We start from the raw sequence: 24568 nt of genomic DNA on the forward strand, positions 1-24568 counted from the left end.
GCGACAACGGTAACACAGACTTGCGCTGTCGCCCATTCGATTCAGCCTCGTGGGGCAGAACTGCCGCGGCGTTCAACCACAGCCTCACCCTTGGGTCTGGAAAGCACGAGATGGCATCCAATTGAATTTGGTATGTAGACACGCCGCAACAAAAAGGAACTCAAGTCGTAGAGAAGCAAGGAGGATAACTCGCCCAGCGTCGATCTGTTTAGAAAGAGTGATGGTTACCCGGCCGCACGGACCGTCGTGGGCTCTGAAGCCTCCCTGGCCCGACAGTCAACCGCTCCCAACCATGCTTCCTACCAACTTTTCCGTCCCCCGATTGGCCCTCAGATTGCCTATACGGCTGTGAAGTTCATTCGCCAGCTCTGAATATGCGGCGCTTGTCGAAACCACCAACTGGCGCCTGTGGGTCGAGCCTCTCGTGAGCTACGCCTTGCCGCAGTCATAACATCGCGAACTGCCGCCCGACTCTCGAGTTTAATACACTCCCTCTGCTTCGTTCTTTCTGGAACCCCATCAAATAACTCTCTCACTTGCAGCGACATTCCATCTAAAGCTACTTTCTCCGGGATTTCGCATACTTGTCGGTTCTTCAACCAAAGCCAACCGCCCTTCGTTCATCGTCTCATTTCCCTTCCTCCAGAACCCATCCTCAGCCACACTGTCCATCATATACGAATAATGAGTCCAAAGCGTCAGTTACGCCATGAAAGCTATTCCGTAGCGTTGATCTGCCCGCTGGAGGTAGAATTAAGCGCGGCACGGTATATGCTTGACGAAGAGCACGAGCCACTTACACAGAATCCTCACGACCATAACGTCTATATTTTAGGAACTATGAGCGGGCACAACGTGGTCATTGGGTCCTTTTCTCGCGGAGATATGGGCCTGACGCGAACGGCGGTAATTATAGCACACCTTACTAGGACGTTCGTCGAGGTCGAACTATGTTTGCTCGTTGGGATTGGCGGAGGTATCCCTAGCACTGCAGCTGATATTCGTCTCGGCGACGTTGTGGTGAGTGATCCCGAAGGGAGGTTGGGCGGGATAGTGCGGTACGATTGTGACTACGGCACGACAGAGACTCCCCAGGGCAAGAAATACAAGCCCACACCAGCACCGGAACGAGGTCCTGTCCTGGCGAAGATGCGGTCTGACCATCGGGCGCGAGCGCATCGCATTGATGAGTTCATCTGTGACATGTTTGGGCGATACCCTCTGCTGAGAGAGCACTATAGCAGACCACCAACATCCAGTGATTTGCTGTTCCCAACTGACTACTGGCACCCGAACAACGTGACCACATGCGCGTCCTGCGACAAGGGAAGGGCTCTTGTACGTAGTCCTCGCTCATCGCCCAAAACATCGCGAATATTCTACGGAATTATCGCTTCGGGAAATTCAGTCATAAAGAATGGGGTTACGAGAGACATCATCGCTGAGGAACTTCAGGGAGCCCTATGCTTCGATATGGAAGCTGCTGGTACTTTTGGCGACCTGGCATGTATCGTCATTCGGGGTATTGCAGACTATTGCGACTCGCACAAGAACGATGAGTGGCATGGATACGCTGCTGCTGCCGCGGCAGCAATAGCCAAGGAGATGTTAACCTATGCAACTCCAATGGGTATATGCTCCTGTGTTCATTATTGTTATTGCGCTGACTGTTTCTTAGGAGCGGATCTTTCCCCAGACCACGCACAGTCTGTACGCAAAAAGAATATCTTGAACAAACTACAGTTGCGGGCATATCAGGACGAGAAAAACTCACACGCACGTCCGATTGACGCAACATGTCAATGGCTGACAGTTCACTCGTCCTTTGAGCAATGGGTGGGCGGGAAGACCCCAGGGCTCCTTTGGGTCTCTTCAGACCCTTGGACCGGAAAGTCCGTACTGGCCAGGCACCTTGTCGACGAAGTGCTCTCGAGCTCACCAAGCAGAACAGTCTGCTATTACTTCTTCACTGTCGACTACGAGGGCTCACTTCTCTCGCGCGCCATGTGCTGCATTCTGCATCAGCTGTTCGAGCAACGGCCAGAGCTTATTTCCGAATCGGTGCTCACTACATTGGAGTCAAAAGACGTGCCCCACTTTATACTATTCAGTGATTTGTTTGAAATGCTCATTGATGCTGTTGGGCATCAAGACGGAGAAGTCATACTTGTGCTCGATGCGATCGACAAGATCGCCAGCTATGAGAGAGAAGAACTGGTCAACGAGCTGGTCCGCCGGTTCGACGCAGCAGCAATTCCCAACTTGAAAATTTTGTTCACAAGCCGACCATGTTCCACCACTCAAAGAAGCATCCAAGCCTTAAAGAACAAGAATCCTTCCATCCACATATGCGGGGATGACGGCATACCAGCTTACCAGATCTCGAAGGACATTGGCACTTACATTCGACACAGAGCGTCTCAGCTCGCTATCCGTCGTTGTCTCCTTCAACACGAGCACACTTTCCTTCTCAGCCAATTGACCTCAGTCCCTAACAAGATATACCTTTGGGCGAAGTACGTTATCGACGAGATCGAAGCAGCGGTTGCAATCACCACGGGCAGCATACGCGCGATGGTGGGAAATCTGCCTGATTGTGTGGGACGGGAGTACAGTGAGCTATTGGAATGGTCTACCGACTATGGCCCGGCAAAAACCATTCTACACATGGTCATGGCGGCCAAGAGGCCATTATCTTTAAAAGAGCTTACGGGTGCGTTGGAGGCGCTTGGAACAGAGCATGTCCAGATTGAGCCTATGCATCGATTCAGGCACAGTATCCGAGGAATATGCGGGCTCATCATTACTACAACCGACGACGTTATACGATTGGTGCACCCATCGGTCAGAAAGTTCCTTCTCAAACAAAAACACGACGGATATCCCTCATATACCGCATGGGAAAAGTCCTTGAGGCCAGGCGAGTCACATCGAATCCTCGCCGAAGCCTGCGTCAAATACCTGCACTCCACCTACACCGGTTCTTATGATGGAAAGTGGGATGAGCTCGTCTCCATGGTTCCGAAACACCCTTTCCTACAATATGCCGTCCAAAACTGGCACCACCACGTCCGTCTTGCCGATTTCAATGAGGACGACCCGGTTAATGAGCTCGTCCTCGACCTCCTGCGCCGCGACGATGAAATTCCACACTTCTGGTTCATGAATGACATGTTTGATATATACAGAGGCAGGTGGACTCCGTTGATGAAAGCCTCGTTTCTTGGACTTTCCCAGGCGGCGACAACGCTGTTACAGTCTGACGACCTCAAGTTAAATTCTGTGCAGAATAACCGTTCACCCCTATCCCTCGCCGCAGAAAATGGTCATGAAAGTATCGTCCAGCTACTGCTCGACGCGTCTCACCGCCAGGGTATTTTCTCGCGGATGTTTAATAGCCTTCGCATCGATGCCCCAGATACTCTTGGAAGGACGCCACTATGGTACGCCGCAAATGGAGGACACGACGCCGTCGTCAGGCAATTACTCAATACAGGCAAGGTCAACCCTAACCGCGGGGACATGGGCACCATGACACCACTGGGGTGCGGAGCCGCAAACGGCCATATCCAGGTCGTACGGCTCCTAGCTGAGCGCGGAATCCATCTCAACACGCCCGATGGTCATAGGCGGACCCCACTATGGTACGCGGCAGACGGAGGGCATGCGGACGTTGTCAGGTTTTTACTTGGTACAGGCAGGGCCGATCCAGATCACAGCACGGGCTCGATCACACCCTTAATGGCTGCAGTAGCGAATGGCCATGTTGAGGTCGTGCGGCTACTCGTTGAGACGGGGAAGGTCAATCTTGTGGTTCAAGATATGAATGAGACGCCGTTGATGCGTGCGACGCGCATGGGTAACGAGGAGATTGCGTGTATTCTGCGTACAGCAGAGGCCAAATCTCATTCAAAGACCAGCACGATGGATCCGGATGCTCAGAAAGAGAAGGGCGTGCTTATCACTACCAAGGAAATGAGCTTATACTCTGACGAAGATGATACAACGGTATTTGGTGACGATGCCGATCTACCCTCGACACCAACTACCCAGCTTGATATGACCAGCCCTTTGGCTGAGGAGGAGTATAAGCCCACGCCATTTGATATTGCTGTTTCGAAGCTCCGAGTCCGGAGATGATCTTGATATGCCTGTACCTGCATGAGTGACGAGATACGGCTTACGATCTATGATTTCGTTCTTACTCCTGTCTTTTGCTCTATTTTTCTGCTTCTCCGCTTACCTGCCGCGCATACCCGCTATATAAATTGTCCTTGCAGTTCTTTCAAAGCATTATTCCATTCTATAGCGTCCCTTGAATCACCAGTGGTCCCTGCCCTATGGCCATGCTGCCCTCCGAAGACCCGTATTCCTCTCCATGCCGTCCTCGCTACTCCTTACCCTTGAGCAAATGACACTTGGCGGTATACGTACTGGCCCCTCTTGTACATTGGGGGGGCATCGGAGTCCTCGACGTCCAGCAATTATATTGCTCAGCGGGTTATCTCTTCGCATTATGTTTACCGTTGATACAACTCACGCAGATAATCATAGACGCCTTTCATGGATGTACCTCACCTACCAGCCTAGCTCAAAGACGGCCTCCGTAGGAGGTCGGCTGACGGGATAGATGACAAACATCATCTCTCAGTTCTTGCTCTGCAATGGAAATCGGTGATGGAATCCAGGTTTCTATTTCTAGCCAAGGAAGTTTGCGATAAAGACTGGGACTCCTCGCACAGCGACGGCTCTTCACTCCAGAGCTACTACAGTCTAGTACACCTGATATGAAGAAGAAAACAATAGAGGAAGAGAAGAAAATAATTGCAACATAGCAGGATATCACATACAAATCACATCACATAGCCATACATTATACACTCTCTTCCCCCCTCTAAAAATCATATACAACCCCATCCTTAATGGCCCCCCGGCGATCAATCAGTGCTCTGGCGCGGACATACGGATCCAACTTCCAGTAACTCTGTCGGAACCTCTCAATAACTTCAGCACGCCTCTTAGCAAGATGCTTCGCGGCCTCCTTCTCGCTCTCCTCACCGGACTTCTTCGCCGAGTGTGAGGCGGAGATCCACGCCGCGGTCGACGCGACGAACTCCAGGCCCGTCATCATCCGGCTGACCATCGCTGCGTCGCCTGCGGCTTTATCGGCCATGAGGGCGTTCTCGTCGGCGGCGGGCTCGATGTATTTGTAGGTGAATTCTTGGTCGCCGCCGAGCTCCTTGGGGATTTTCTCGCGCGGGATGAATTTGTCAAGGTCGTTGATGTTCTTTGTGAACTGTACTTTAGAGGCGACGACGGGGTCCATCCAGCCGTGGATGATCTTCCAGATTCCTGTGTACGTGAAGTTTAGTCAGTCTGGGGCTAATTATTGTAACGTGGGGTTAAGCGAAATTTTGGGAGATGTGGAGCGTACCTGAGAAAATCCAGGGGGCGTTGTGGATCAGTAGCAGGCCGAGGGATTCAGGGTAGTTGGCTTCGAAGCATTGGATGATGAACTTCACGGGGTGGTATTCCATGTTGCCGAGGGTGAATCCCGTCATGTCGAAGAGGATTGTCTGGCAAAAAAAAGTTAGTTTACTCGCTCTATCCTCGAGCATAGTCTGGATGGGAGACATACGCCAGTCTCAACCGGGGGAGCGACAAGAACGCGCGTCGACTCGATAACGTGCACAATGTATCGCTCAAGTGCAGCCGCCGTCTGCGCACCAGGCTTGTGCAGCTTTACTCGTACAATGTTTACCGGTCGGCCCTCACGGTCCAGCCCATGCAGGTAACTCTTGCCCATCTCCAGCTGCGAGATAAAGTCCTTGCCCTCCTTCTGTTCGGCCTTGCTGAGCGACGAATCATGCGCCTGCTGCCAAGCGTGCAGCTCGCCCTTGGGGACGACGTCGTCGTCAACCCCAAATGTCTGGCGCCAGTAGATTGCATTCGCCATCATTCCAAAGGCCTTGTTCACGTCCCATTTACGGGCGCGCAGGAACCGGAGGAGAAGCGAGTCGGGATGCTCCTGCTTGGCCATTTTCAGGAGCGCGAAGCACATTTCTGCGAGGGACATCTTGGTCAGGATCTTCTCCATGGATTTGATTTCGGCGTCGTGGAGGCCTGCTTTGTGCAGGTCGGCGGTGAGGGTGGTGAGATGCGCTTTCGTGACTTTCTCCTTGGAAAGCTGGTCGAGCAGCGTCTTGCCGTCGGCCTTGTTCACAAGCGACTCGACTTTATCGAGCGACTTTTCCGCGATAGCGCCATTGGTTCCATTGGAGGTGCCATTTGTGCCGTTGGTTTCTGCAGGCTTGCTCTTCAGTGCGTCGAGAATGCCGTCGACTGTGGGTTCTTTGATGTTGTTGAGGAGCTTGAAGAGTTCGTTCGGGGAGCCTTCGGGGCGGGGGACGTCGTAGACGGCGGAGAGCAGCGAGGAGACGGTGGTGAAGAGCAGTGTCCAGAATTCCTGCAGCTTGGCTTCTTCGGTGGGAGTGAGGCTGCCGACGTGGCCGGTGGTGGGAAGGACGGCCATGGTGGTGTGTAGAAGGAGAGGATTGAGCGGGGAGTAAAGCAATGCAGTAAAAGGAGGGACAGAAGAAATGAACTGCAGGAACGAAACAAAAAAGGACAGGTACAGGAACAGCGTTATCGATAAATATGTGGCGAGTGGTTCCACATGAAATCCCCGGACGCAAGCCTCGGTCTTTCCCCGCGTTCACAGATACCTCCGAGGGCGACCTCTGCGAGATGGCCTAACGATGATTGGTGGTAATGTTCCTGGGCGCTTGTCGAGCACGGATTCCCAGCTCGCATCACGCTGACGCTCGCACGCACGCCCTGAAAACGTGCCTTGCACGGGCCTTTTCTCCGGACTCGACCCCGTGGAGAGAAACTGGCCAATCGGCATCGCAGCCACTAGTTTACAGTCCACGAGCGCAGCGACGCCTCTCCGCGGGATCTTCTCCCTCGACGATTCTGACTCTGCTCTGCTTTCACCGTCCACCTCATGTGTAGTTGGATTGCAGAAAGATAAGGCGCGTATGCTGCACGAAGCCCACAAGATACTCTCCGAAACTTCTCTACCGACCATATACCGAGGCGAGAGAGTCCGGGCGACGCGCCGGCGAACGTCTCCAAGGCTGGAGCCGCAGGGTTCCTGCGCTATCTGCCATGACTGCATGTCGGCTCCATGTCCATGCGAGCCGATAAGATGCACTCGCATCAGTTCCCCTGTTGTCCTCGCCACAGCTCCTGAAACATCGGTAATTTGGCGCTTTGCACGCGCCCTACACAGGGACGCGTTGCACAGGGGCTCATTGCATCCACGGTACGAGGCGGTTGTCTACCCCGTGAGTGTTCATGACGTGCGAGTTGTGCGTGTCGAGTTTCACAATTCGTGATCTGCGCTGGGTCGCTTGCCTAAATTAAGAAACGTCCGCGAGGACCCGCTAACAACGAAGAAGGCGCACGTGATAGTCCCCATCTACTCCCAAACAGGAAGGAGATGCGACTCGGGTTGGAGGTGGTCTATCCTCTTCTGCTGCTAAATAGCCGATGCTTGATGGCGAAATTCCATCAGAGGAGAGATATCGCCCCGTCGTCCACAAAATATGATGTTTCTTTGATCCACCGTCAACCGAAACTTGATCAAACTTGGCACGCTCGCCATGCTTCCTAGAACAGGACGAAAGTACTAGCCTCAAATCCCCCACGAGGACCTTCCTTGTCATTTATGAACACTACCAACCGATCCAGGGTCGTTCCGCTCCCCCGGAGATTGCGGCACTTCGATCTCCCAGCATGGCGACTGTCGGATTCTTTCTCGAGGATACATAAATGACTCCTTTGGTGCCCTTGACCGCTTGCATAGGTATTCGTAGCGATAGATTGTGCAGTAAGTACCACATACTCGTCGGGCAGCGAGATGGCGTAGCAAAACCTCCAGTTGACCAACCTCGCAAATGGTGTCAACAACCATACCACTGCTGACTCCAGGAGATCTATTTCAGCTCGACAAGAAGCAAGCGTCAGCGTTGAGGCCGTGTCTCCGGCTAGCGGTACTCAGGGTGTACGGCCCTGTTATCGGCGTCGTGATGCGCCTGCCGGAGTAGTTCCAGACTACTATTGTGACGGACTAACGCTTGCGGGACGCTCTGTATGAATATAGTGACGGAGAAGTTCCGGTGGCAGGGCCGCGACCAACGACCAGCGTCCGGTTGATGCAGGGGTCCGCACGGCCCGAGCCCGGGAGAATGCAGACTGTGAGGCTCGGGGCCAGGTCATGGACAGGATTCGTGCCGAGAGTCAGAGGACAAAGCAGGGGCGGAGAGTCGCAGATGGTGTGTCCTGTGGCTCAGCATCGATGGCAACTCGGTATTGCACGACGAACTTGGGCGGACCGGTGCTTCTTTGGATTGCCAGGTAAGGAGTATTTGTTCCCAGGACTGGTATCTAACATTGTCTTTGTCGGTCTGACTTGGTTGAGCGGCCCATTGAGGCGTAGGCCTATCATCATAGGTCGCCAAGAAGCACATCTAGTTCGATGCCACGAGCAATGGACTGGACAGGGGAGGAGTTGAGCACGTGCTGAGTGAAAGTAAAGAGCTGTCTATCTCTGTTCCACGAAGTTAAGCTCGTTATGATCTAAGAGAGGTAAAAGAAAGAAATGAAAAGAAAGTACTAACCTAGGTTGTTGACCGAGTGGTGCGAACCAAGCTGGCCGTAGGTAGTTTGCCAGCATTCTCCAACTCTGCATCTACCGTGAACCCAACCCACGCGGAACTATGGTGTGAGGGACGGTAGCATATCATATTACTCACTCCCGGTCAAGCCATGGGGTTCTCGCTCTCCTCAAGACCAGTGCCTCTGCGCCCAGACCTCATCGCTCAAGCGATAGGGACATACGGACGGGAGATCAGGGCAGCAGGACCGAAGGAAGTGAAATGGTCGGAGTATGATGTCTGAGGCTTGAGATACAAAGCCTTCGAGGCAAGGCTATAGACGAAGCTTTCAAGTCAGTATAAGCTCTCCACAGTTGCTGAAAACATGTGCGTTGCGAGGGTCGAGACCAACACAGGGAGAGAGCCAGCAGGGTCTCGAGCAAGTCCATAGCCGTAAACATTCTAAGGTGCGTGATAGGAGGAAGAGAATAACTTGCTATTTGTTCAAACGTAAGGTATCGCCTCTCGAGTTGTCCGATGGAGAAATGAGTTGCAGAGCTCATGCAAGGGATTTGTCGGCGGACGTGAGTCCTAATGGCAGACGGAAAACCTGGACGCTGGGCAGGCTGACAGCCGCACCTTCCCTCTCTAGCGCCTAAGTCCGTCTATCGCACCACAGTATGCCCATTTATTCTTTGTTCATGGAGTTTTCTATAAGAATTCGTTATGAATCAACGTCTTTCGTGCCTTTGACTGCTGTGGAAAGTGATATGTAACTGTTTCTGAATAATATTCGTAGCCTTGAAAAATGGCATCGACAAATCAATACATTGTGAGTAATGCGTAATGAATAAATTGAAACCAAAAAGAACCCTAGGATGATAGAGTATTGGATAGAGCATTAACCTAGAAAAATAGTATACAAGAAATCAACATGAAAACCAAAAAGCCCATGCAGTTTTGATGACCAACTTGGGAGATAGGGCCAGTAAAAACCCCGACGAGGCCAGCAAAAGCATTTCGCGGACGATAAAAACTGTACCTCGAGGGGGAAAAGGTCTCCTATCCTGATCCTTGAACGAAAACAAAAGCCAAAAAAAAATAGATAAAATACATGTGATAACCAAAAGGAAAAAGATCCAACGAGTCAACGTATATTATAGTCTTACAAATCAACCCCAGTACATGGTAACTTAGATCAACCATATCCACCTAGATAATTACCAACAGTCGCGGGCTGGATGGGGTCTTCTCTTGTCGCGGTGTTTGTTGTTGTCGTTATTATTGTTCTTGTCGTCGTCGTCTTCCTGCGTATTCCTCTTCCTCTTCCTCGGAGGAACGGTGTCACCAACCACGGTGTCGAACCGAGTGCTGGTGGACGGAGTGTGATGTTGAACGGGGCGTCTAGTCGGAGACTTGGTGGCTTTTTGCACGCGGCACTGGTGCTTTTTCTCCCCGCGAGAGGGTTTGGGTCGGGGTCGGGGGTGGCGAGGGGCTTTCTCTTTGCGAGAGGGTACGGACTGGGCAGGTGGTGTCGGTGGCGGGGTCGGGGGGGTCGATGGGTTTAGCGGGAATTGTTTGGTGTTGCCGACAGGTTTGGCGGCGAGGTAGCGAGCGAAGAGCTCGTACCATTCGTCCTCGGCGAACGGGCCCGGCTCGCTTGGGGTGAAGAGCAAGGACCTGCGGACGACAAGTTCCTGGCCGTTGAAGTGGGCTTGGAGAATACGGGCCCGTTCGCCGATGACGGAGAGGACTTGAATCTGGTTTCGTGAGTATAATGCCAGGAGATGATGTGAGGAAGGGGTACGTACTGGGATGACCTGCTGTTCCAGAATGGAAGGCCATTCGAAGTTGTGGTATCGAGCAATCATAGCCTGCATGATTGCCTTAATCTCGCCGTGGAGAAGGGTGTTGTGAATGTTGTTTGTATCGTCATGGAGGAGGGGCTGGTAGTCGTGGCAGACGATGAGGGAGAGGTGCGGCTGATACTCGCCTGGGTCGGTCGGGGGACAGACGAAGGCTTTGTCGACGAACCAGCGCTGCCCATCGGCATACCGACGAGGAATGGCCGCTATGGGGTGCTGGCCAAAGAGGTTTGGGCCAAAGAGGTTTTCCTCGAACCGGGGTTCGTCCCTGATATAGGTTAGGTGTATGTGCGGTAGGAGGACGACATGGTGTAAGTGGAGGGAAACTTACGAGCTGTACCAACCGGTTTCCTTGATCAACTCGAAATGTGCATAGGGATCCTTGGGGTCCTCGCGGAGAGCCTCGCAATAATTCTCGCGGGGAGCCTCCATAAAATACCATTTAATCTGGTTAGAAGTCATTCCTGGTTCTGAGCAGATGTCGGTGGCATAGTCGCTGGGTTGTAGTGGTGCCGGGCGTGTTGTAGCTTGATGCTCATTGGGTGAATCGTCGGCAGGGACAAGGGCGATTGGGTGTGTGTCGAGATGGTCGCTGGACATGGGCTCAAAGTAGTGGTCTGGGTTGTCCGACTGTTCATCCTTCGGAAAACCATCGAGCCTAAGGCTCAGAAGCTTGAGGTTCAACCCAATTGGTCTGAGCTGGTTTGGATCAGGGGCGTAGCCCAGGGTCAAGGTCTGGCGATAGATGCGGTGAAGTGTGTTGATGGTCCTCGGGCGTGAGTCGAGGTTGGACGCAATGGCCTTCTCGCCATTCCAGTCCCAAAGCCTGACCATGTCGAAAATCGACTTCTCAATGGCCTCGGGGGTGAAGGCGGCTGTGTTTTGGTAAAAGTGCTTGTGCAGTTCGGCGATATGATGAGACATGGTGACGGAAGATGGTAGGGTAAAAGGGTAAATAAAGTAAAAGATGTGAGTGTAGTAGACCGACAAGAGAAGATTGTGATGGATAAAAGAGATGGATGATGTGGGTGAAGAGGGAGATTGAAGATGTTGGTAAAGAGGGCAGGGTCACAAAGTGTCAAGCTGTAGATGTTAAGAGTCAACAAAGCTATTCAAAAGGAAGGAAGTCTCATACCTCACGAGAGAGCAGGATATAAAGTCGATGTGAATTGTAAACGGATGATTCGAGACACAACCGAGTTAGTCGATATCGGATGTGAGTGATTTTGAGGAGGTAACAACAAGTCAAGCTAAGGACGTCAGAAATTTTTTTCTAGAAGGGAAGAGGAAAACCCATTAAAAAGGAAGATGAAGTTCTTGTACCTCAGCAGAGCAGATGTAGAGCGATGTAGAGCCCGATGTGGATGGTAGATGGATGGATGTGGTGAATGAGGTGGGTGTGGACGAGGAGGATCAGGAAGCGAAATCGTCAAGCTTGAGGGAAACTACATCAATATAGAAAATAAAACACGAGAAACAGCAACTATACCTCACTGTGAGCAAGAATAAGCCGAATACGGATGGTAAACTAAACTGATGGGTGTGGTGGATAGCAAGATGAACTGGATAGTAGACTGATGGTGGAGAGGGGAACGACGGCGAGAAAAGGACTTCACTCCTATGTACGCATTCACTTTTACTTTTTCAAGCGAATATTTACCTAAGCCACCTTCTCGACAACTGGTTCAGTGTCATTGATTGGACGATGGAGCAACGAGACCGCGATCTAGGTGCTTCTACGATCAAAGTTTTCTCTTTACCTTTGTTCGAGGTTCACTCCGGAGCCGACGACGATGGTGGTGGGTAGAGGAGGCGGCAATAAACCTCATGCCGTGGTGCACCACTGCTCTATTGGAAGAGCAGCAAGCTAGGATCGAGTACAGGATATATCAGAGAACAATGTTGACTTGTTATTTGGATGACTTTAGGATGTACAGGCCCTGTCTAGATACCTACATAAAGTACCTTGATGAGTACCTCAATCAGAGCGAGCTACTGGAGAGAGTACCGAGATGGCGTTGGCCTGTATTACTGTATTACTCTTTTGCTGGACTACGAGCTCCATCACGGTAAAGCCTCAGCCTGAAAAGGTCCTGTAGAGTCCTGTGAAATATCTGACAGTCTAGCCATACCCGACAGCACTGAGAGACCGACGAAACCGACCTTTCTCACCTGTCGACGAGAGCAAACTCAGGTTTGTGTGTTGGCTGGTAGCGAGTGACTCACTGCGAAAACTTTGACCATGAGGCCGTCCAGCTGTATACTAAGTTTTCAGGACTTAGTAATCATCGCCAGCGACAGCGAGGTCGACGTCACAGACCCGTCACCAAAAAACTCTACGAGGGGCTCAGCATTGTAGAGGAGACCTGAACAGATACAGGAATAGCGATGTTGATGAAGCTATCCAATAACAAGACAGATAGATGGTCATAAGAAGGACGCCGATCTCGATGGAGAGGTTTCGAGCGATATGATGTTCTTATAATGAGTAATGAGGAGCCCTTTGTGCCTTCTCACACAGTATTTGGGACACCAGATACTTGGTATGAAGAATGTCAACAACCACTATACTATAAACTCGCTTCTTCCCGATATGTCCCTGACTAAGAGCGCTGGTAACTCAAGGATCAGATCCCAGAAAACCGACAAGAAAGCCGACAGGAAGACACAGCAAAGGACGCGCAATCAGTACTGCAACGCAGCCAGTAGGTATGGATGACTAAATTCCCAATCCGGGTAACTCAGCAAGCTCCTGTTATCCTATTCGACAGGAGAAAAAGTAGGTTCAATTTCAAGGTTTTCATTTTCTCTTGCAACAGGCTTCTGGTCCGGAGGAATTGGTCCAACTTCAAGTTACCTAAGCTCTGCTAACTTAACATACTTTCGAATCTCTCGCCAGGCTGCGGCCAAGCGTCGACCGATCCCTCCCGACAACTTGGGAATCCATGGAACTGTAAGTGGAGACCAGTTCCGCTGTCCCGGCACGCACGACTCGCGTTTGCGGTTCTGCACAAGCAGGAATCGACTTGAATGACTCGGGTTCTCCACTTTGGATTCTTTCTTCACGGATTTTGGAACTGGAAAAGCTCGGGTCCCACTGCAAAACTTGGGAATGAGTCCTTGACGTCGGTGGTGGGCGTTTAAATTCGGGAATTCCCCCTCATCCTCGCCGCTCGCTCTTTCCTCACCTAGAACTGTAGGGCATAGTAGTCGCCATGTCAACGACAAAGTCCCCAGCCTGGCTCTTAGCAGGCCAGAACGGCCCATCGAGCCTCGAGTTCATCGAAGAGTACGAGCTCCCGCCGCTCGGCGACAATGACGTCCTCGTTCGGATCCACGCTGCGTCGCTGAATTATCGTGAGCTCGCCATTGCGAGGGTACGTACACCACAGAGGAAGCTCATTCACCGAGGCGTCAGAGGAATATTGATGATGTGGGCAGGGAAAATTCGGCCTCCCTCTTCCCAACCCGATTATCCCCTCCAGTGACGGCGCCGGCACTGTCCTTGCAACCGGATCATCCGTCAAGAACTTCAAAGAAGGCGATCGTGTCGTGACGCATCTTACCGTGAACAGTCCAGAGGATAGGGCACCTACGTTTGGCGAAATCGGTTGCGGTTTGGGTCAAGTCGCTCATGGGACGTTGACGCGGTACGGTGTCTTTCATGCGACTTCGCTTGTCAAGATGCCCGAGACGCTGAGTTTCCGCGAGGCGGCGACGTTGACCTGTTCTGGGCTGACGGCTTGGAATGCGCTATTTGGGATCCCTGGGAAGTTTGTTCCAGGGAATCTAGGGGGGATGACAGTGCTTGTGCAAGGCAGTGGAGGGGTCAGTGTTGCGGCTTTGCAGGTTTGTTTTCCTCAAGGATTATTCTTCTAGCGATTCAACTTTCGGGAAGGTTGAGACCATACTTGGGTATGCTGATGTGTGGTATGTAGTTCGCTCTCGCATCCGGCGCAACTGTAATCGCGACGACGAGCTCTGAGGCGAAGGCTGTAAAGCTAAAGGAGCTCGGCGCTTCTCATGTCCTCAACTACAAGACCACGGCGAATTGGGGCGAGATTGCCAGATCTCTTACTCCAGACAGCCGCGGTGTTGATATTGTTGTTGACGTTGGTGGGCCGTCGACGGTGGGGCAATCGCTAAAGGCTGTGCGGACTGATGGGGTGGTTTCTCTGGCTGGATTGTTGGGCGCTGGAACGGAGGCTAACATACCCTCCATTATGGATGCCCTGTCTCATCTGTGCATCACGCGGGGGTTTTTACTCGGGACACGGGTGCAGTTCCGGGAGATGAACCAGTTTATAGATGAGAAGGGAATCAGGCCAGTTGTTGACGAGAGAGTCTTTACGTTCAAGGAGGTGAAGGGGGCATATGACTATATGGAGGCTCAAAGGCATTTTTCAAAGATCGCGATAGATATAGAGTAAGTTCCAATACACATGGAAAATAATCTCAAGCATCGTCCATAGAAGCGAAATGAATGAACGCGAAGACGTGCCGACAACAACGACAACAACAACAACAACAATAACAGCAGCTAGCAGGGTAGCTAGCTACAGGCGTGAAAGGGCCTAGTAGACAGTGATGGAAGCAGATCCACTGCTCTGGTAACCTTCAGTGGCCACAATCTGATAGTTGTGTGTACCCAGACTCATGCCAAATCTGGCCCAGGCATTGAAGTGGTTTCCGGTGGTAACGCTACCCGAAGTGCGCTTCGACTGGCGGACAGACCAGAACTGGGTGAAGGTCCTGGTTCCCTCAATCGAAGGCGCGTTGACGCGCTGAGAGGTATAGATGTCGTACGTCGCGCCGTCCGAGTACACAGTTCCGCGGTGAGTGCCACCACTGCCGGGGTTGTAGTTGCCATAGGACTCGACGATGTAGTACTCAATTAGGGGGTTCTGAGTCCAGCCATAGACCGCGAGGTAGCCGTTACCACTGGGGTTGAAGCTACCGCCGTAGCTGATGGTTCTGCTACAGTTAGCTTTGGTCTCTTAACTGGCTCAGCGGCTGTACCTGGTGCTTCCAGGGTTCCATCCTTTTCCGCCGACAAAGTTGCCGACATTGGACCACTGTACGGAATAGGATCCTGCATTGCCGTTGGTGTAGGTAACATCGCCGCCGCCATCCGTCCAGAAAGAATAGTAGTAGCCGTTGTGGTAGCCGGTGGAGCTAGGAGTGGAGCGCTCGAGAAGGGAAGTCTCGCCGACAGATCGCTCGGCGACCTGGTCAGCTGGAGCAGCGAGTGCTCCGAGAGCAGCAGAGAGGGCGAGAAAGATGGCAGAGAAGGAAACCATTTTGATTGTGAGTGCCGGGATGGAGTTGTGGATGAGTATCTCGTCAAGGGCAGATGCGCCGTTTTATACCCATCCTCTGGTCGTGGAGACTCAATCTTGGTGGGTCGCGCCATTCCAGGCATTCCATGACTAACCGTCGCGGTGTTGATGGTGTCTCGAACATCAGGCTAAATGTATGTGAAACGGAAAGCGTCGGGTGCCCACTCATCCGTCTCACATTTAGTGCTAACCACGGGCAAGTTTCTTCAGGAAGAAGATCGCCGTGAACTCCTTGTCCCAAAAGGAATGTCTTGAAATCTTGGCACGGTCAAGCATCCGCTAGAATCCTGGATTCGAGCGTCGCATGAGCATATAGGCTGAATTGTTGAATAGTATAGCCGATTGCTCTAGTAGTTGACGATCGCGTCGGCGGGGAATAAAGTTCTGGGTAAAGCCGGACTGCGGGGAAGCTCTAGGCTCTCACCTTGAGCCTAATTTCTCTATAGCGACGCAGGAGCTGTTTCGGGGGATCGGATCTGAACTTCTTCAGCACGGGCAGACGGAAGAGCGGGTTCTCGGTCCTTGTTTTTCTTGGTGAAGAGTTCAGGCATATTCTCACAGGTAAACCCTCGCGCTCTCGAGATGGCTTGCGACGAATACCCTTCTAGGTACATTGTGGGCGCCCTTGTGCAGGCAGACTGGTAGCTCATTTCCTGCGGGTTTCAAGGATCCGAACGGTGTTTGGTGTGTCGCCAGCTCGTGTGAGAATCGGCGAGAATTGGTCCTTCCTTGCAAGCATTCTGATCTCACGGCAGACTCTTGTCTACTCAGGGCTCTCGTGTCCTGACCTGGATTGTTTCCATCTCGATCTGTCAGCCACTACTGCACAAGACTGCCTTGTTAGCACTGCGCATAAGCACAGAATAACAGAACGGGTTGACGAACCTTTCAATCGGGTGAACACTTATACGCAAGCTCCATGATTGACATGATGCAGTATAAATGAGTCTCGCTTATTTCCTGAATCTGGAAGGGTCTCTCAACTGAGCGGAGAGCAGTGTTGTGTCGGATTCAGGAACAAGAGGGACGACGAGGGCGGAACACGTAGTGCACGTGCCTTCCTCTACTGTATGTACTTGATTCTCGGGTTGCTCTCCATCTTCTTCACCAAACAACAATCATCTTTGCATCAATCTCAGCGCCAATGTCCCTTCGTCAGCACATTGCTCGCTCTGATCCGGCCTCTCATGAGTCCAGAGCCCCAGCTTCCGCCACTGCCGAAAAATGACGGCTGTGGCACCCGCTAAGTCCGCCGCCCGTCTGGCTGCGCCGAATCCTTAGCCATCAGGCTTGACCAGGAACAGGAGTTCCGTATGCGTACTCCAAGACGCCCTGTTGACTCGTATCGAATCAGATTATAGAACCAGGCCCTCCGGTTGTTTATTAAGCTTATCAACTCTGTCCCCGCGGATCCTACGGTGCAGGGGAATTTCAATGGAGATCGCAAACTGGCCCCATTCAGCATCCTTAACGATTGGTCGCCATGCACAAATAAGACCCTGATCTCAGCATTGCCTCCCGACGACTTTGCAGATCGCAACAGGTGTGACCACGGTCATGGCAGCCCCGAGACATGACGATCTGTCAGCCGTATAATAGCGCAGCTCCCCCGTGAGTTGAGTTTTCCACGGTTCTTCACAAATGCGACTCGACGGCGCGGACGGTCAGACAAAATGTCGCGTCTAATATTGATTTTTCTCTTCTGTATGAGCCTGCAAGCTACGGCGCAGGGCAGGCTCGACAGTTGCAAAGCGGGACGTGTTGAGCGATTTGTCGGGGGCTTTTGTCGAAGCTGGAAGTTCGGTGGTAAGTTGTCCATTTCATGATTGCTTCGCAACGGTCGGAGTAACAAGCTTCAGTAACTATTGCGAACGAAGTGCTCTATATGATCGGCCTTCACGGGGGGCAGATGCCTGGCGACGACAATTGTAGACAACTATCTTGTGGAGGTAGACTTGTCTGGTCCGGTGGTCCTGAGCGACGGAGCGAACTACAATCTAAGCTTAATTCCCTCCGGTGTCCCCAGTCTCAAAGACCAGGCGCTCTGGCCTAATCGCCGCAATACCACTCTCTACAGCTACGGCGGTCGCGGTGCGAGCAACATATCAGCCGACGAAGGGGCGTGGACTTATACACTTGGGAATGCAGAGTGGGAGCTACAATCAGGTAGCGTCAAGCCTGTACGGCTCTCTTATGGCGATGCAGCTCGCTCGACGATATACACCCCATACAACTAATGGGAACGATAGCGCACGTCAATGTCCCTGACCTTCAGGCTGCATACTAGGTTGGTGGCTACCAAAGTAGCAACACGACACCTTCAATCACCGATAACACGAAGGAGCATACAACGGTTATGCTCCAGTTCAACACGACGACCGGAGAGTTTTCCCAGTTGGATGCGCCGTTCACACCGGTACAAGAGGGCGCTCTTGTTTACGTCCCGAACCGTCGTCTGGGGACTCTGATTTACTTTGGTGGTGAGGTACCATCTGAGCAAACCGGTATCGACGCAACACTTACTCCCGTAAGTCAAGTCTTTGTTTGCTGGATTAGTCGCTGTAACCGGTTCAGAATGCATAGGACTACGTGCAGATCTATGGTCTCGAGGAGGAAACGTGGTATAACCAAACGACTACCGGCGATGTCCTTTCTAGGACAATTTTGCGCAGCCGTCGTCAGTGATCCAGGCACTGGCCATACCATATCTTGTTGTTGGCGGAGGAGACTTTGAATCCGAGGATATCATAACTGATATGTACGTACCACGGTTTGGCAGATGCGTGTTATTAACAATCACAGGTATCTGAGCATTTCCTCCTTCAAATGGTACACCCCAGAGGGCCTCACAGAAGGCCGGATGAGTCCCACCTGCGAAGCGTATGGGAGACAGATATTCGGCATTGGCGGTCGACTTGCTTAGGGTGATGGTGCTAACGCTGACTGTTACTAAGCACCTACGTTTATCTACAACGCTCAGACAGAAGCTGTCACTGATCAGTTTGATGTGAGAGAATGCATTCCTATGGGAGCATCTAACCAAAGCTGACTTTATAGCCCTCACTGCCTGTCTACTCAATTCCCTCCGCCCTGGCAGAAGATATTCGAGCAACTCCAACTCCCTCGCAGTGGTCGGGTTCTGATTTGGCATTTTTGTTCTATGCTCCGTTGCCTACAGGAACATATTTACCTACCGTGGACGATTCTCCCAACAAAGGCGCTATCACGGGAGGCACTGTTGGCGGAGTGGCCGGTGTCGCCATTATTGCCGCTGCAGCTTGGTTTTTCAGGCGCGCTTGAAGATGTGAAGCTCAAAAAGCAGATGACCCAGTCGAACTTGGAGCCGACCAGAGGACGTACAGCGAGCTCCCGACGAAAGCCTCCGCCTCGGAACTTCCTACACGCGAGAACGAACGAAGGGAACTAAATGGCGATACTCATCACGTCATGAACTAGACTCAACAGCCCTACCGCCCGCCGGTGAAGCGCAAGTCGGGTGATGAACACGAGGCAACATCTACGGAGTAATATAGGAGCATATTCGCGGGTCATCATGATACATCTAGCATCAGCGAGGCATTACTATAATGTCATTATCTAGCGCCTCAACATCCGTCCCCTCACACAACCAGCATTAATAAATGGCTCCGCGACTGCGGTTCGGCTTCTCCACATCCGTAGACATGGAGCTGGAGATCTCCCCGCCGCAACGTGGGGTTTCCAGCCAGGGAAGGTCGCACGATGAGCATCAATGTGGGGCATTTATCAGCTACACTTCGCCTGCCAGTCCAAGTTTGACTCATGAAAACACAAACATTTCCTTTCCGCCCGGAAGATTCTCGCTTAAGACCTCCCTAGAATCCTGATGATTCCTCATCCATAACAACCAAAAGTTACGAACAAACCACCTACAAGACCCAACATGCCTTCCACCGAGATCCCCACCTCTCTACCCCCCATGAAAGACCTCACAACCGAAAACCTCACCGAGAACGTACACCTAGTAAACAGCCAATGCACCGATCCCCGCCTCCGCTACCTCCTCGAACGCATCGTCACCCACCTCCACACATTCTGCCTCGAAACCCGCCTCAGCACCGAAGAATGGAACACGGGAATCCAATTCCTCACGCAAATCGGCCAGATAAGCGACGACCTCCGGCACGAGATGATTCTCCTCTCCGACACACTCGGCGTCTCATCCCTCGTCGACGCAATCAATCACCCACGCCAACCACCAGCCACAGAGGGGACAGTTCTCGGCCCCTTCCACACCCATGATGCAGAGGATATGGACCATGGTGCAGTATTGCACAGCGACCCCGACGCAACCCGCCTCCTCGTCCTCTGCACAATCAGAGACTCCGCCGGAAACCCGGTCCCGGACGTAAAGGTCGATGTATGGGAGGGTGACTCGAAGGGTTTCTACGATGTGCAGAATCCCGGGCGAACGGGGCCGGATGGGCGTGGTGTGTTGAGGTCTGATAAGAAAGGCGAGTTCTTCTTCCAAGCGATTGTGCCCGTGCCGTATCCGATTCCCATGGATGGGCCTGTCGGGAGGATGTTGAAGGCACTTGGGAGGCATCCGAATCGGCCGGGGCATGTGCATTTTATGCTTGATAAGGAGGGGTTTGATCTTTTAATTACGTGAGTTCTTCTTGTCTAGTGGTTGTGCGTGTAATGAGGCTGAAGGCTAACCGGCTTTGGTAGCGCGTTGTATCCACGCGGTGACCCGTATGAGACATCGGATCCGGTATTCGGTGTCAAGGAATCGCTCGTGGTCGATCTGTCGACGGTCGAAGACGAAGAGATGGCGACAAAGTACGGCGTCAAGCTCGGGACAAAGCTGCTGACGTACGACTTTGTGCTGCTGAGCGACCAGGAGGCGCGCGAGCTGCGAAAGAAGAATGCGATCGAGGCGATGCAGAAGCAGGGGCGCAAGGTTGTCTTCCACAATGACTTGCCAATTCCCGCGGAGAACAGCTGACTTCGTACCTGGCTATGTTACGAGTTATGTACTTTCGGAGCGATAGGGTAGACGAAATCATTTCACTCTTCCATTCTTTCATTCCGTGCATTATTTCATTATCGATCGTGGCTATGGCTGTATAGCATAAGCTATGTAGCGTCAACTTGTCTGGCAAGTGGGTTGGGTCGACGAGACGTGGAGGGAAGTGTATCTTCGTCCGCAGTTTCTCGCTTGCTTCGGTTTCGGGTGGAGCGTACAACGCTGGATTCCGAGGTTGCGTAGGCGACAAATTCGCATCGTCATGACCTGAAGTATCACTGCGTAATCAAGCTGAACATGCGAAGGCAGTAGATGTCCGAGAGGATGACACTAAGGCGTGAGTATAAGCGTATGCCAGACGTTCTCAATCACTGTCGTCCTCTATGATCCGATCCGACAACTGCGTTCCCTGCGTGCTTGGCGCAACGCCGCTGCGGCGTGGCTGAACATTGCTTCGTCTGGGCTGTCCGGTCTGAACCGCACGCTCTCCGACATATTTGTCTCCAGGCCATGGTGCTCGACAGACGGGGCATTGTTCAGCTCTCCGGACGCGGAAGAAGTTGCGCATACAATGGTCGTGCAACCGGCCGTCACAGTCCCGGTTACCGCAGCGTTGGCCCTGAACAGTCAGCACAGTATGATAATCACCGTAGATGGTCAACTCACGATAGTAAGGATATCCTTGCACGCGGCACAAAACTTGATCTTGTTGTTCCTCTGCCCATTCTCGCCCTCGTCATTATACGTCGCAACGAGCCATCCTCTCAGCTCCATCAAACCGCGCGGACTGAGCGTATAGAACCCTCTAGGACTTTTATCAAACCACTCATCATCAACGAGCTGCTTCATCACAGCCTCCGCCTGCGTCATGGTAAGCGAGTGTGCAGCGCCGCCTTGCGTCTGCTGCGTCGCAGATCCCGACTCCCGCCGATTTCCGTCCGAGGGTACTTTTGCACACTGCATCGCGTCAATAGAGCTGACTGCCATGGCCTCCGTTATTCTGTTGTTGTTCGTCTCGAACATCTTGTCGAGGATGCGCTTGATGAAGGATATTTCGTCTGCGGAGTATGTCGTCGCGAGCTGGGTGAGGTCGTCACTGGTTGTGTTGACGAGGGCGTAGACGCGTTCCGGGGTGGTATTGCCTGTCTCGTCGGGTTTTAATTGTAGTTGAGGGAGGGTGCTTCGGATTTCGAGGTCGAAGGGGGAGATTGCGCTGTTGGCGGCGCCGATGAAGGTGGAGAGGATTTCTTCTGTGATGTCGTCTGGGGAGATGCGTCGGTCTTCTGTTGAAACTGTCAGAGATATAACAGTAAAGGTTAATGCACGAGGAACATACCGCGAACGGACATAATAGCAGCAAGAATGGGTTTTGATTCTTCAAATGTTATGCTCGAGCGGGCCATCATGACCTGCAGAAAGGCCCTGTTGCTGTTGTCGTAGGCATGTCGATTTCTTCTGTTCGACATCTTTGCTGCTCTGTTTTCGCATGCAGCCACTGAGTAATTTGGCAGCAGAAGATGGTATTGGCAAGAGGAATAGTTGGTGGTGAAGCTTTGCTTGCGACACTTTTCTTTGTCCAACGCGACTGACGCGCCAAGGATGGATGCCAAGACCGAGCCATTATCACCCAAACGGGCAACATTCTAGTCCACTGCCAGCACTGCCCAGTGGGACGGGCTAGAGAAGCTGACAGTGAGGGTGCAGGGGCTTTAATACGATGCAGGTGGGACAGTTTGGAATTGGCAAGAAGCCAGCTACACGAAAAGGTTATGCCATATATTGCAATGCCATTAAACCAGGCCTTGATATCATTAGAAATACAAAGGATAAATCTCCCAACGCCACGTACTGAACACAAACATCAAGTCAGCCTTTCTAGCCTCTCCGCCGTGTAGGCTCCGGGCTCGGACTGCGGCTCACGCTGCGCGCATCCCGGCCACGGTCCTTCAACCACTTCTTCGTGCTGAGACGAAGCTCCCGGTCGAGCTCGTTGCTGGGGTCCTTCCGATGAATGAAGTTGCAGAATCCACCGCGGACACATCCTTCACCACTATTTAACCGACAGCACGCTTCTCGGAAATCGGTGACAGGTGAAAGTTCGCAGTATATCGGTCGCGCGGCGTACCACCGGGAGTTCAGCGCATCACAGGCTGCCTGTGCGTCTTCTTCGTACTTGAATCGCGCGTAAACGTTTCCGATAAGATCTGCAAAAAGTCATGTTAGCTACGAACAAATTTCGACACGAGGAAACAGAGGTTGATCGGGCCACATACGGTCATTGTTATTGTCGCACACAACCAATTCCTCGAGCTCGCCATATTTGCACATCTCGCACCACACGTCCTCGTAGAATGCATCAAAGTGGTTTTGCAGTTGGCTGGGGTTCATCTTGCTCTTTGGGTCGTAGGCAGGGTTCTGGTACATGTTCGGCATGAGGATCGTCTGGGAGTAGGAGGGCTTGACATGTTTGCGCGAGCATCTGTCGCCGTGCCTGCAGGCGCCGATCTTGTAGTAGAAGGAGCAGTTGACCTTGTCCTGTTCTGTTCCGAAGATGGAGGCGAGGTAGTTGGCCATGGTTGCGGCGGGTCGAGGGAAGTCGAGGAGGGAGTGGATACGTGTCGCTGTGCGCAGCAATTGAGGGGAAAGATGAGTTCAAGGAGTGGTGCTCGAGAGAAGGTGACTTTCACAGGAGACACGGTGGGGGTGAGGAGAATTGTCGCGCAAGGAAGATCGGAGCTCCAGACTGAAGTTTCTGGAGAGCTCCAGTGATCGGATGACTAATTGGGCGCCTGAGGCAAATACTGCTGGTGGCCAATTCCTTGAGTACTTACGAATCAACGCGGGGCGATGCGCTTTCATTCTTGATCTGACTACGGAGTAGTGAATAGGCCTTACTACTAGTACTAGCATTACTATCGCTGGTCTTTTCGGGCCATGATTCCCCAATACTACTGGGTACTTGCTCAATCTCGGTGCGTCTCTTTTTGTACACCCGTAGCTTCATAATATATATCCGACTTCGCTGCTTAAAGAGTTGGCTTAACCAGTGAACTGAAGATGATGAATCACGCGATAGCTTCAATATAAGAGGGAAAACCACTAAATAAATTACCAGGCTCGAATGAACAGTGACTTATTTCGTGGCAGAATCAGGCGTGTCGGTCGCGCCTTCTCTATCCAGATCACGTGATTACAGAAAGATGAGGTTATGTGCATGGAGGTCAAGCTCGCACTTAAATTCCTCAACAACTTTCACGTCAGGTTGTCTTTTCCCTGCGACCGGACTGATTGATCATACCTGAAACTGCGATTGATACGGTTGGAATGTACCTCGAGACTATTCGCAATGTTCGCTCAGGAAAGTTCCTACGCGGTCTTCGAACCGTCGCTGGGGATTGGTTTCTTATGTATCTGCTCGGCCTGAGACTCATTTAACATTGAACTTTCAAGCTATCCTGCCCCGCCGTTCACCGCGCCTAAAACTGTAGCAGCATTTCAATCATTGCTCAGATTACCGCATCTCAACTTCGCATTAACGCCTCCGGGCTTCCGACGCGTCCGATCTTGGGATTATGCATCGCAAGTCCAGTAGTACTTCTGGTCCACTCTTCGGATCCCTAGATAACGACCGTAATATCGACTGCTGGAGAAGTATCGCCTTTCATCCGAGAGCTAATCGGTTAGCTGGGACTGAGC

General features: G+C 52.2%; 9 protein-coding genes across 9 annotated transcripts; 4 read left to right on the plus strand and 5 right to left on the minus strand.

Moving 5' to 3' along the window:
• Positions 1-684: 684 nt before the first annotated feature.
• BJX68DRAFT_271402 (uncharacterized protein) lies at positions 685-4140 on the plus strand (the record flags this gene model as incomplete). Its single annotated transcript, XM_071046936.1, has 2 exons — positions 685-1630; positions 1679-4140. 2 exons carry the CDS (start codon positions 685-687, stop codon positions 4138-4140), a joined length of 3408 nt encoding a protein of 1135 aa, XP_070894317.1.
• A 754-nt stretch (positions 4141-4894) lies between these two features.
• On the minus strand, positions 4895-6532 carry BJX68DRAFT_278853 (CRAL-TRIO domain-containing protein; the record flags this gene model as incomplete). Its single annotated transcript, XM_071048616.1, has 3 exons — positions 4895-5352; positions 5435-5576; positions 5639-6532. The coding sequence occupies 3 exons, from the start codon at positions 6530-6532 to the stop codon at positions 4895-4897; spliced, it is 1494 nt and encodes a 497-aa protein (XP_070894318.1).
• Positions 6533-9880: 3348 nt separating this feature from the next.
• On the minus strand, positions 9881-11449 carry BJX68DRAFT_271404 (uncharacterized protein; the record flags this gene model as incomplete). The annotated part of the gene is made up of 3 exons (XM_071046937.1): positions 9881-10420; positions 10472-10793; positions 10857-11449. 3 exons carry the CDS (start codon positions 11447-11449, stop codon positions 9881-9883), a joined length of 1455 nt encoding a protein of 484 aa, XP_070894319.1.
• Positions 11450-13740: 2291 nt separating this feature from the next.
• BJX68DRAFT_258302 (zinc-dependent alcohol dehydrogenase family protein) lies at positions 13741-14955 on the plus strand (the record flags this gene model as incomplete). The annotated part of the gene is made up of 3 exons (XM_071043509.1): positions 13741-13902; positions 13967-14374; positions 14464-14955. 3 exons carry the CDS (start codon positions 13741-13743, stop codon positions 14953-14955), a joined length of 1062 nt encoding a protein of 353 aa, XP_070894320.1.
• A 144-nt stretch (positions 14956-15099) lies between these two features.
• BJX68DRAFT_258303 (glycoside hydrolase family 11 protein) lies at positions 15100-15825 on the minus strand (the record flags this gene model as incomplete). The annotated part of the gene is made up of 2 exons (XM_071043510.1): positions 15100-15499; positions 15545-15825. 2 exons carry the CDS (start codon positions 15823-15825, stop codon positions 15100-15102), a joined length of 681 nt encoding a protein of 226 aa, XP_070894321.1.
• Positions 15826-17537: 1712 nt separating this feature from the next.
• BJX68DRAFT_278857 (uncharacterized protein) lies at positions 17538-19411 on the plus strand (the record flags this gene model as incomplete). Its single annotated transcript, XM_071048617.1, has 8 exons — positions 17538-17670; positions 17724-17792; positions 17851-18044; positions 18152-18485; positions 18522-18541; positions 18644-18773; positions 18819-18871; positions 18922-19411. The coding sequence occupies 8 exons, from the start codon at positions 17538-17540 to the stop codon at positions 19162-19164; spliced, it is 1176 nt and encodes a 391-aa protein (XP_070894322.1). The 3' UTR covers positions 19165-19411.
• Positions 19412-19786: 375 nt separating this feature from the next.
• BJX68DRAFT_278859 (intradiol ring-cleavage dioxygenase) lies at positions 19787-21235 on the plus strand (the record flags this gene model as incomplete). The annotated part of the gene is made up of 2 exons (XM_071048618.1): positions 19787-20511; positions 20575-21235. 2 exons carry the CDS (start codon positions 19787-19789, stop codon positions 20849-20851), a joined length of 1002 nt encoding a protein of 333 aa, XP_070894323.1. The 3' UTR covers positions 20852-21235.
• On the minus strand, positions 21090-22524 carry BJX68DRAFT_182571 (non-structural maintenance of chromosomes element 1 family protein). Its single transcript, XM_071037229.1, has 3 exons — positions 22209-22524; positions 21539-22155; positions 21090-21491 (listed from the first exon to the last, which is right to left on the minus strand). The coding sequence occupies exons 1-3, from the start codon at positions 22336-22338 to the stop codon at positions 21237-21239; spliced, it is 1002 nt and encodes a 333-aa protein (XP_070894324.1). The 5' UTR covers positions 22339-22524; the 3' UTR covers positions 21090-21236.
• Positions 22525-22555: 31 nt separating this feature from the next.
• On the minus strand, positions 22556-23590 carry BJX68DRAFT_246135 (zinc finger CCCH domain-containing RNA-binding protein). Its single transcript, XM_071041604.1, has 2 exons — positions 23146-23590; positions 22556-23076 (listed from the first exon to the last, which is right to left on the minus strand). Exons 1-2 carry the CDS (start codon positions 23444-23446, stop codon positions 22748-22750), a joined length of 630 nt encoding a protein of 209 aa, XP_070894325.1. The 5' UTR covers positions 23447-23590; the 3' UTR covers positions 22556-22747.
• Positions 23591-24568: the final 978 nt, after the last annotated feature.

Source organism: Aspergillus pseudodeflectus (assembly GCF_044049435.1).
Source record: "Aspergillus pseudodeflectus strain CBS 756.74 chromosome Unknown BJX68scaffold_61, whole genome shotgun sequence".
Lineage (NCBI taxonomy): Eukaryota > Fungi > Ascomycota > Eurotiomycetes > Eurotiales > Aspergillaceae > Aspergillus > Aspergillus pseudodeflectus.

Coding starts and splice junctions, on each gene's coding strand:
- BJX68DRAFT_246135 (XM_071041604.1), bottom strand. CDS start 23,446: ATGGCCAACTACCTCGCCTCCATCTTCGGAACAGAACAGGACAAGGTC. Junction 23,077..23,145: donor GTGCGACAATAACAATGACC/GTATGTGGCCCG, acceptor GACTTTTTGCAG/ATCTTATCGGAAACGTTTAC.
- BJX68DRAFT_182571 (XM_071037229.1), bottom strand. CDS start 22,338: ATGTCGAACAGAAGAAATCGACATGCCTACGACAACAGCAACAGGGCC. Junction 22,156..22,208: donor TGCTATTATGTCCGTTCGCG/GTATGTTCCTCG, acceptor CAGTTTCAACAG/AAGACCGACGCATCTCCCCA. Junction 21,492..21,538: donor GCAAGGATATCCTTACTATC/GTGAGTTGACCA, acceptor CTGACTGTTCAG/GGCCAACGCTGCGGTAACCG.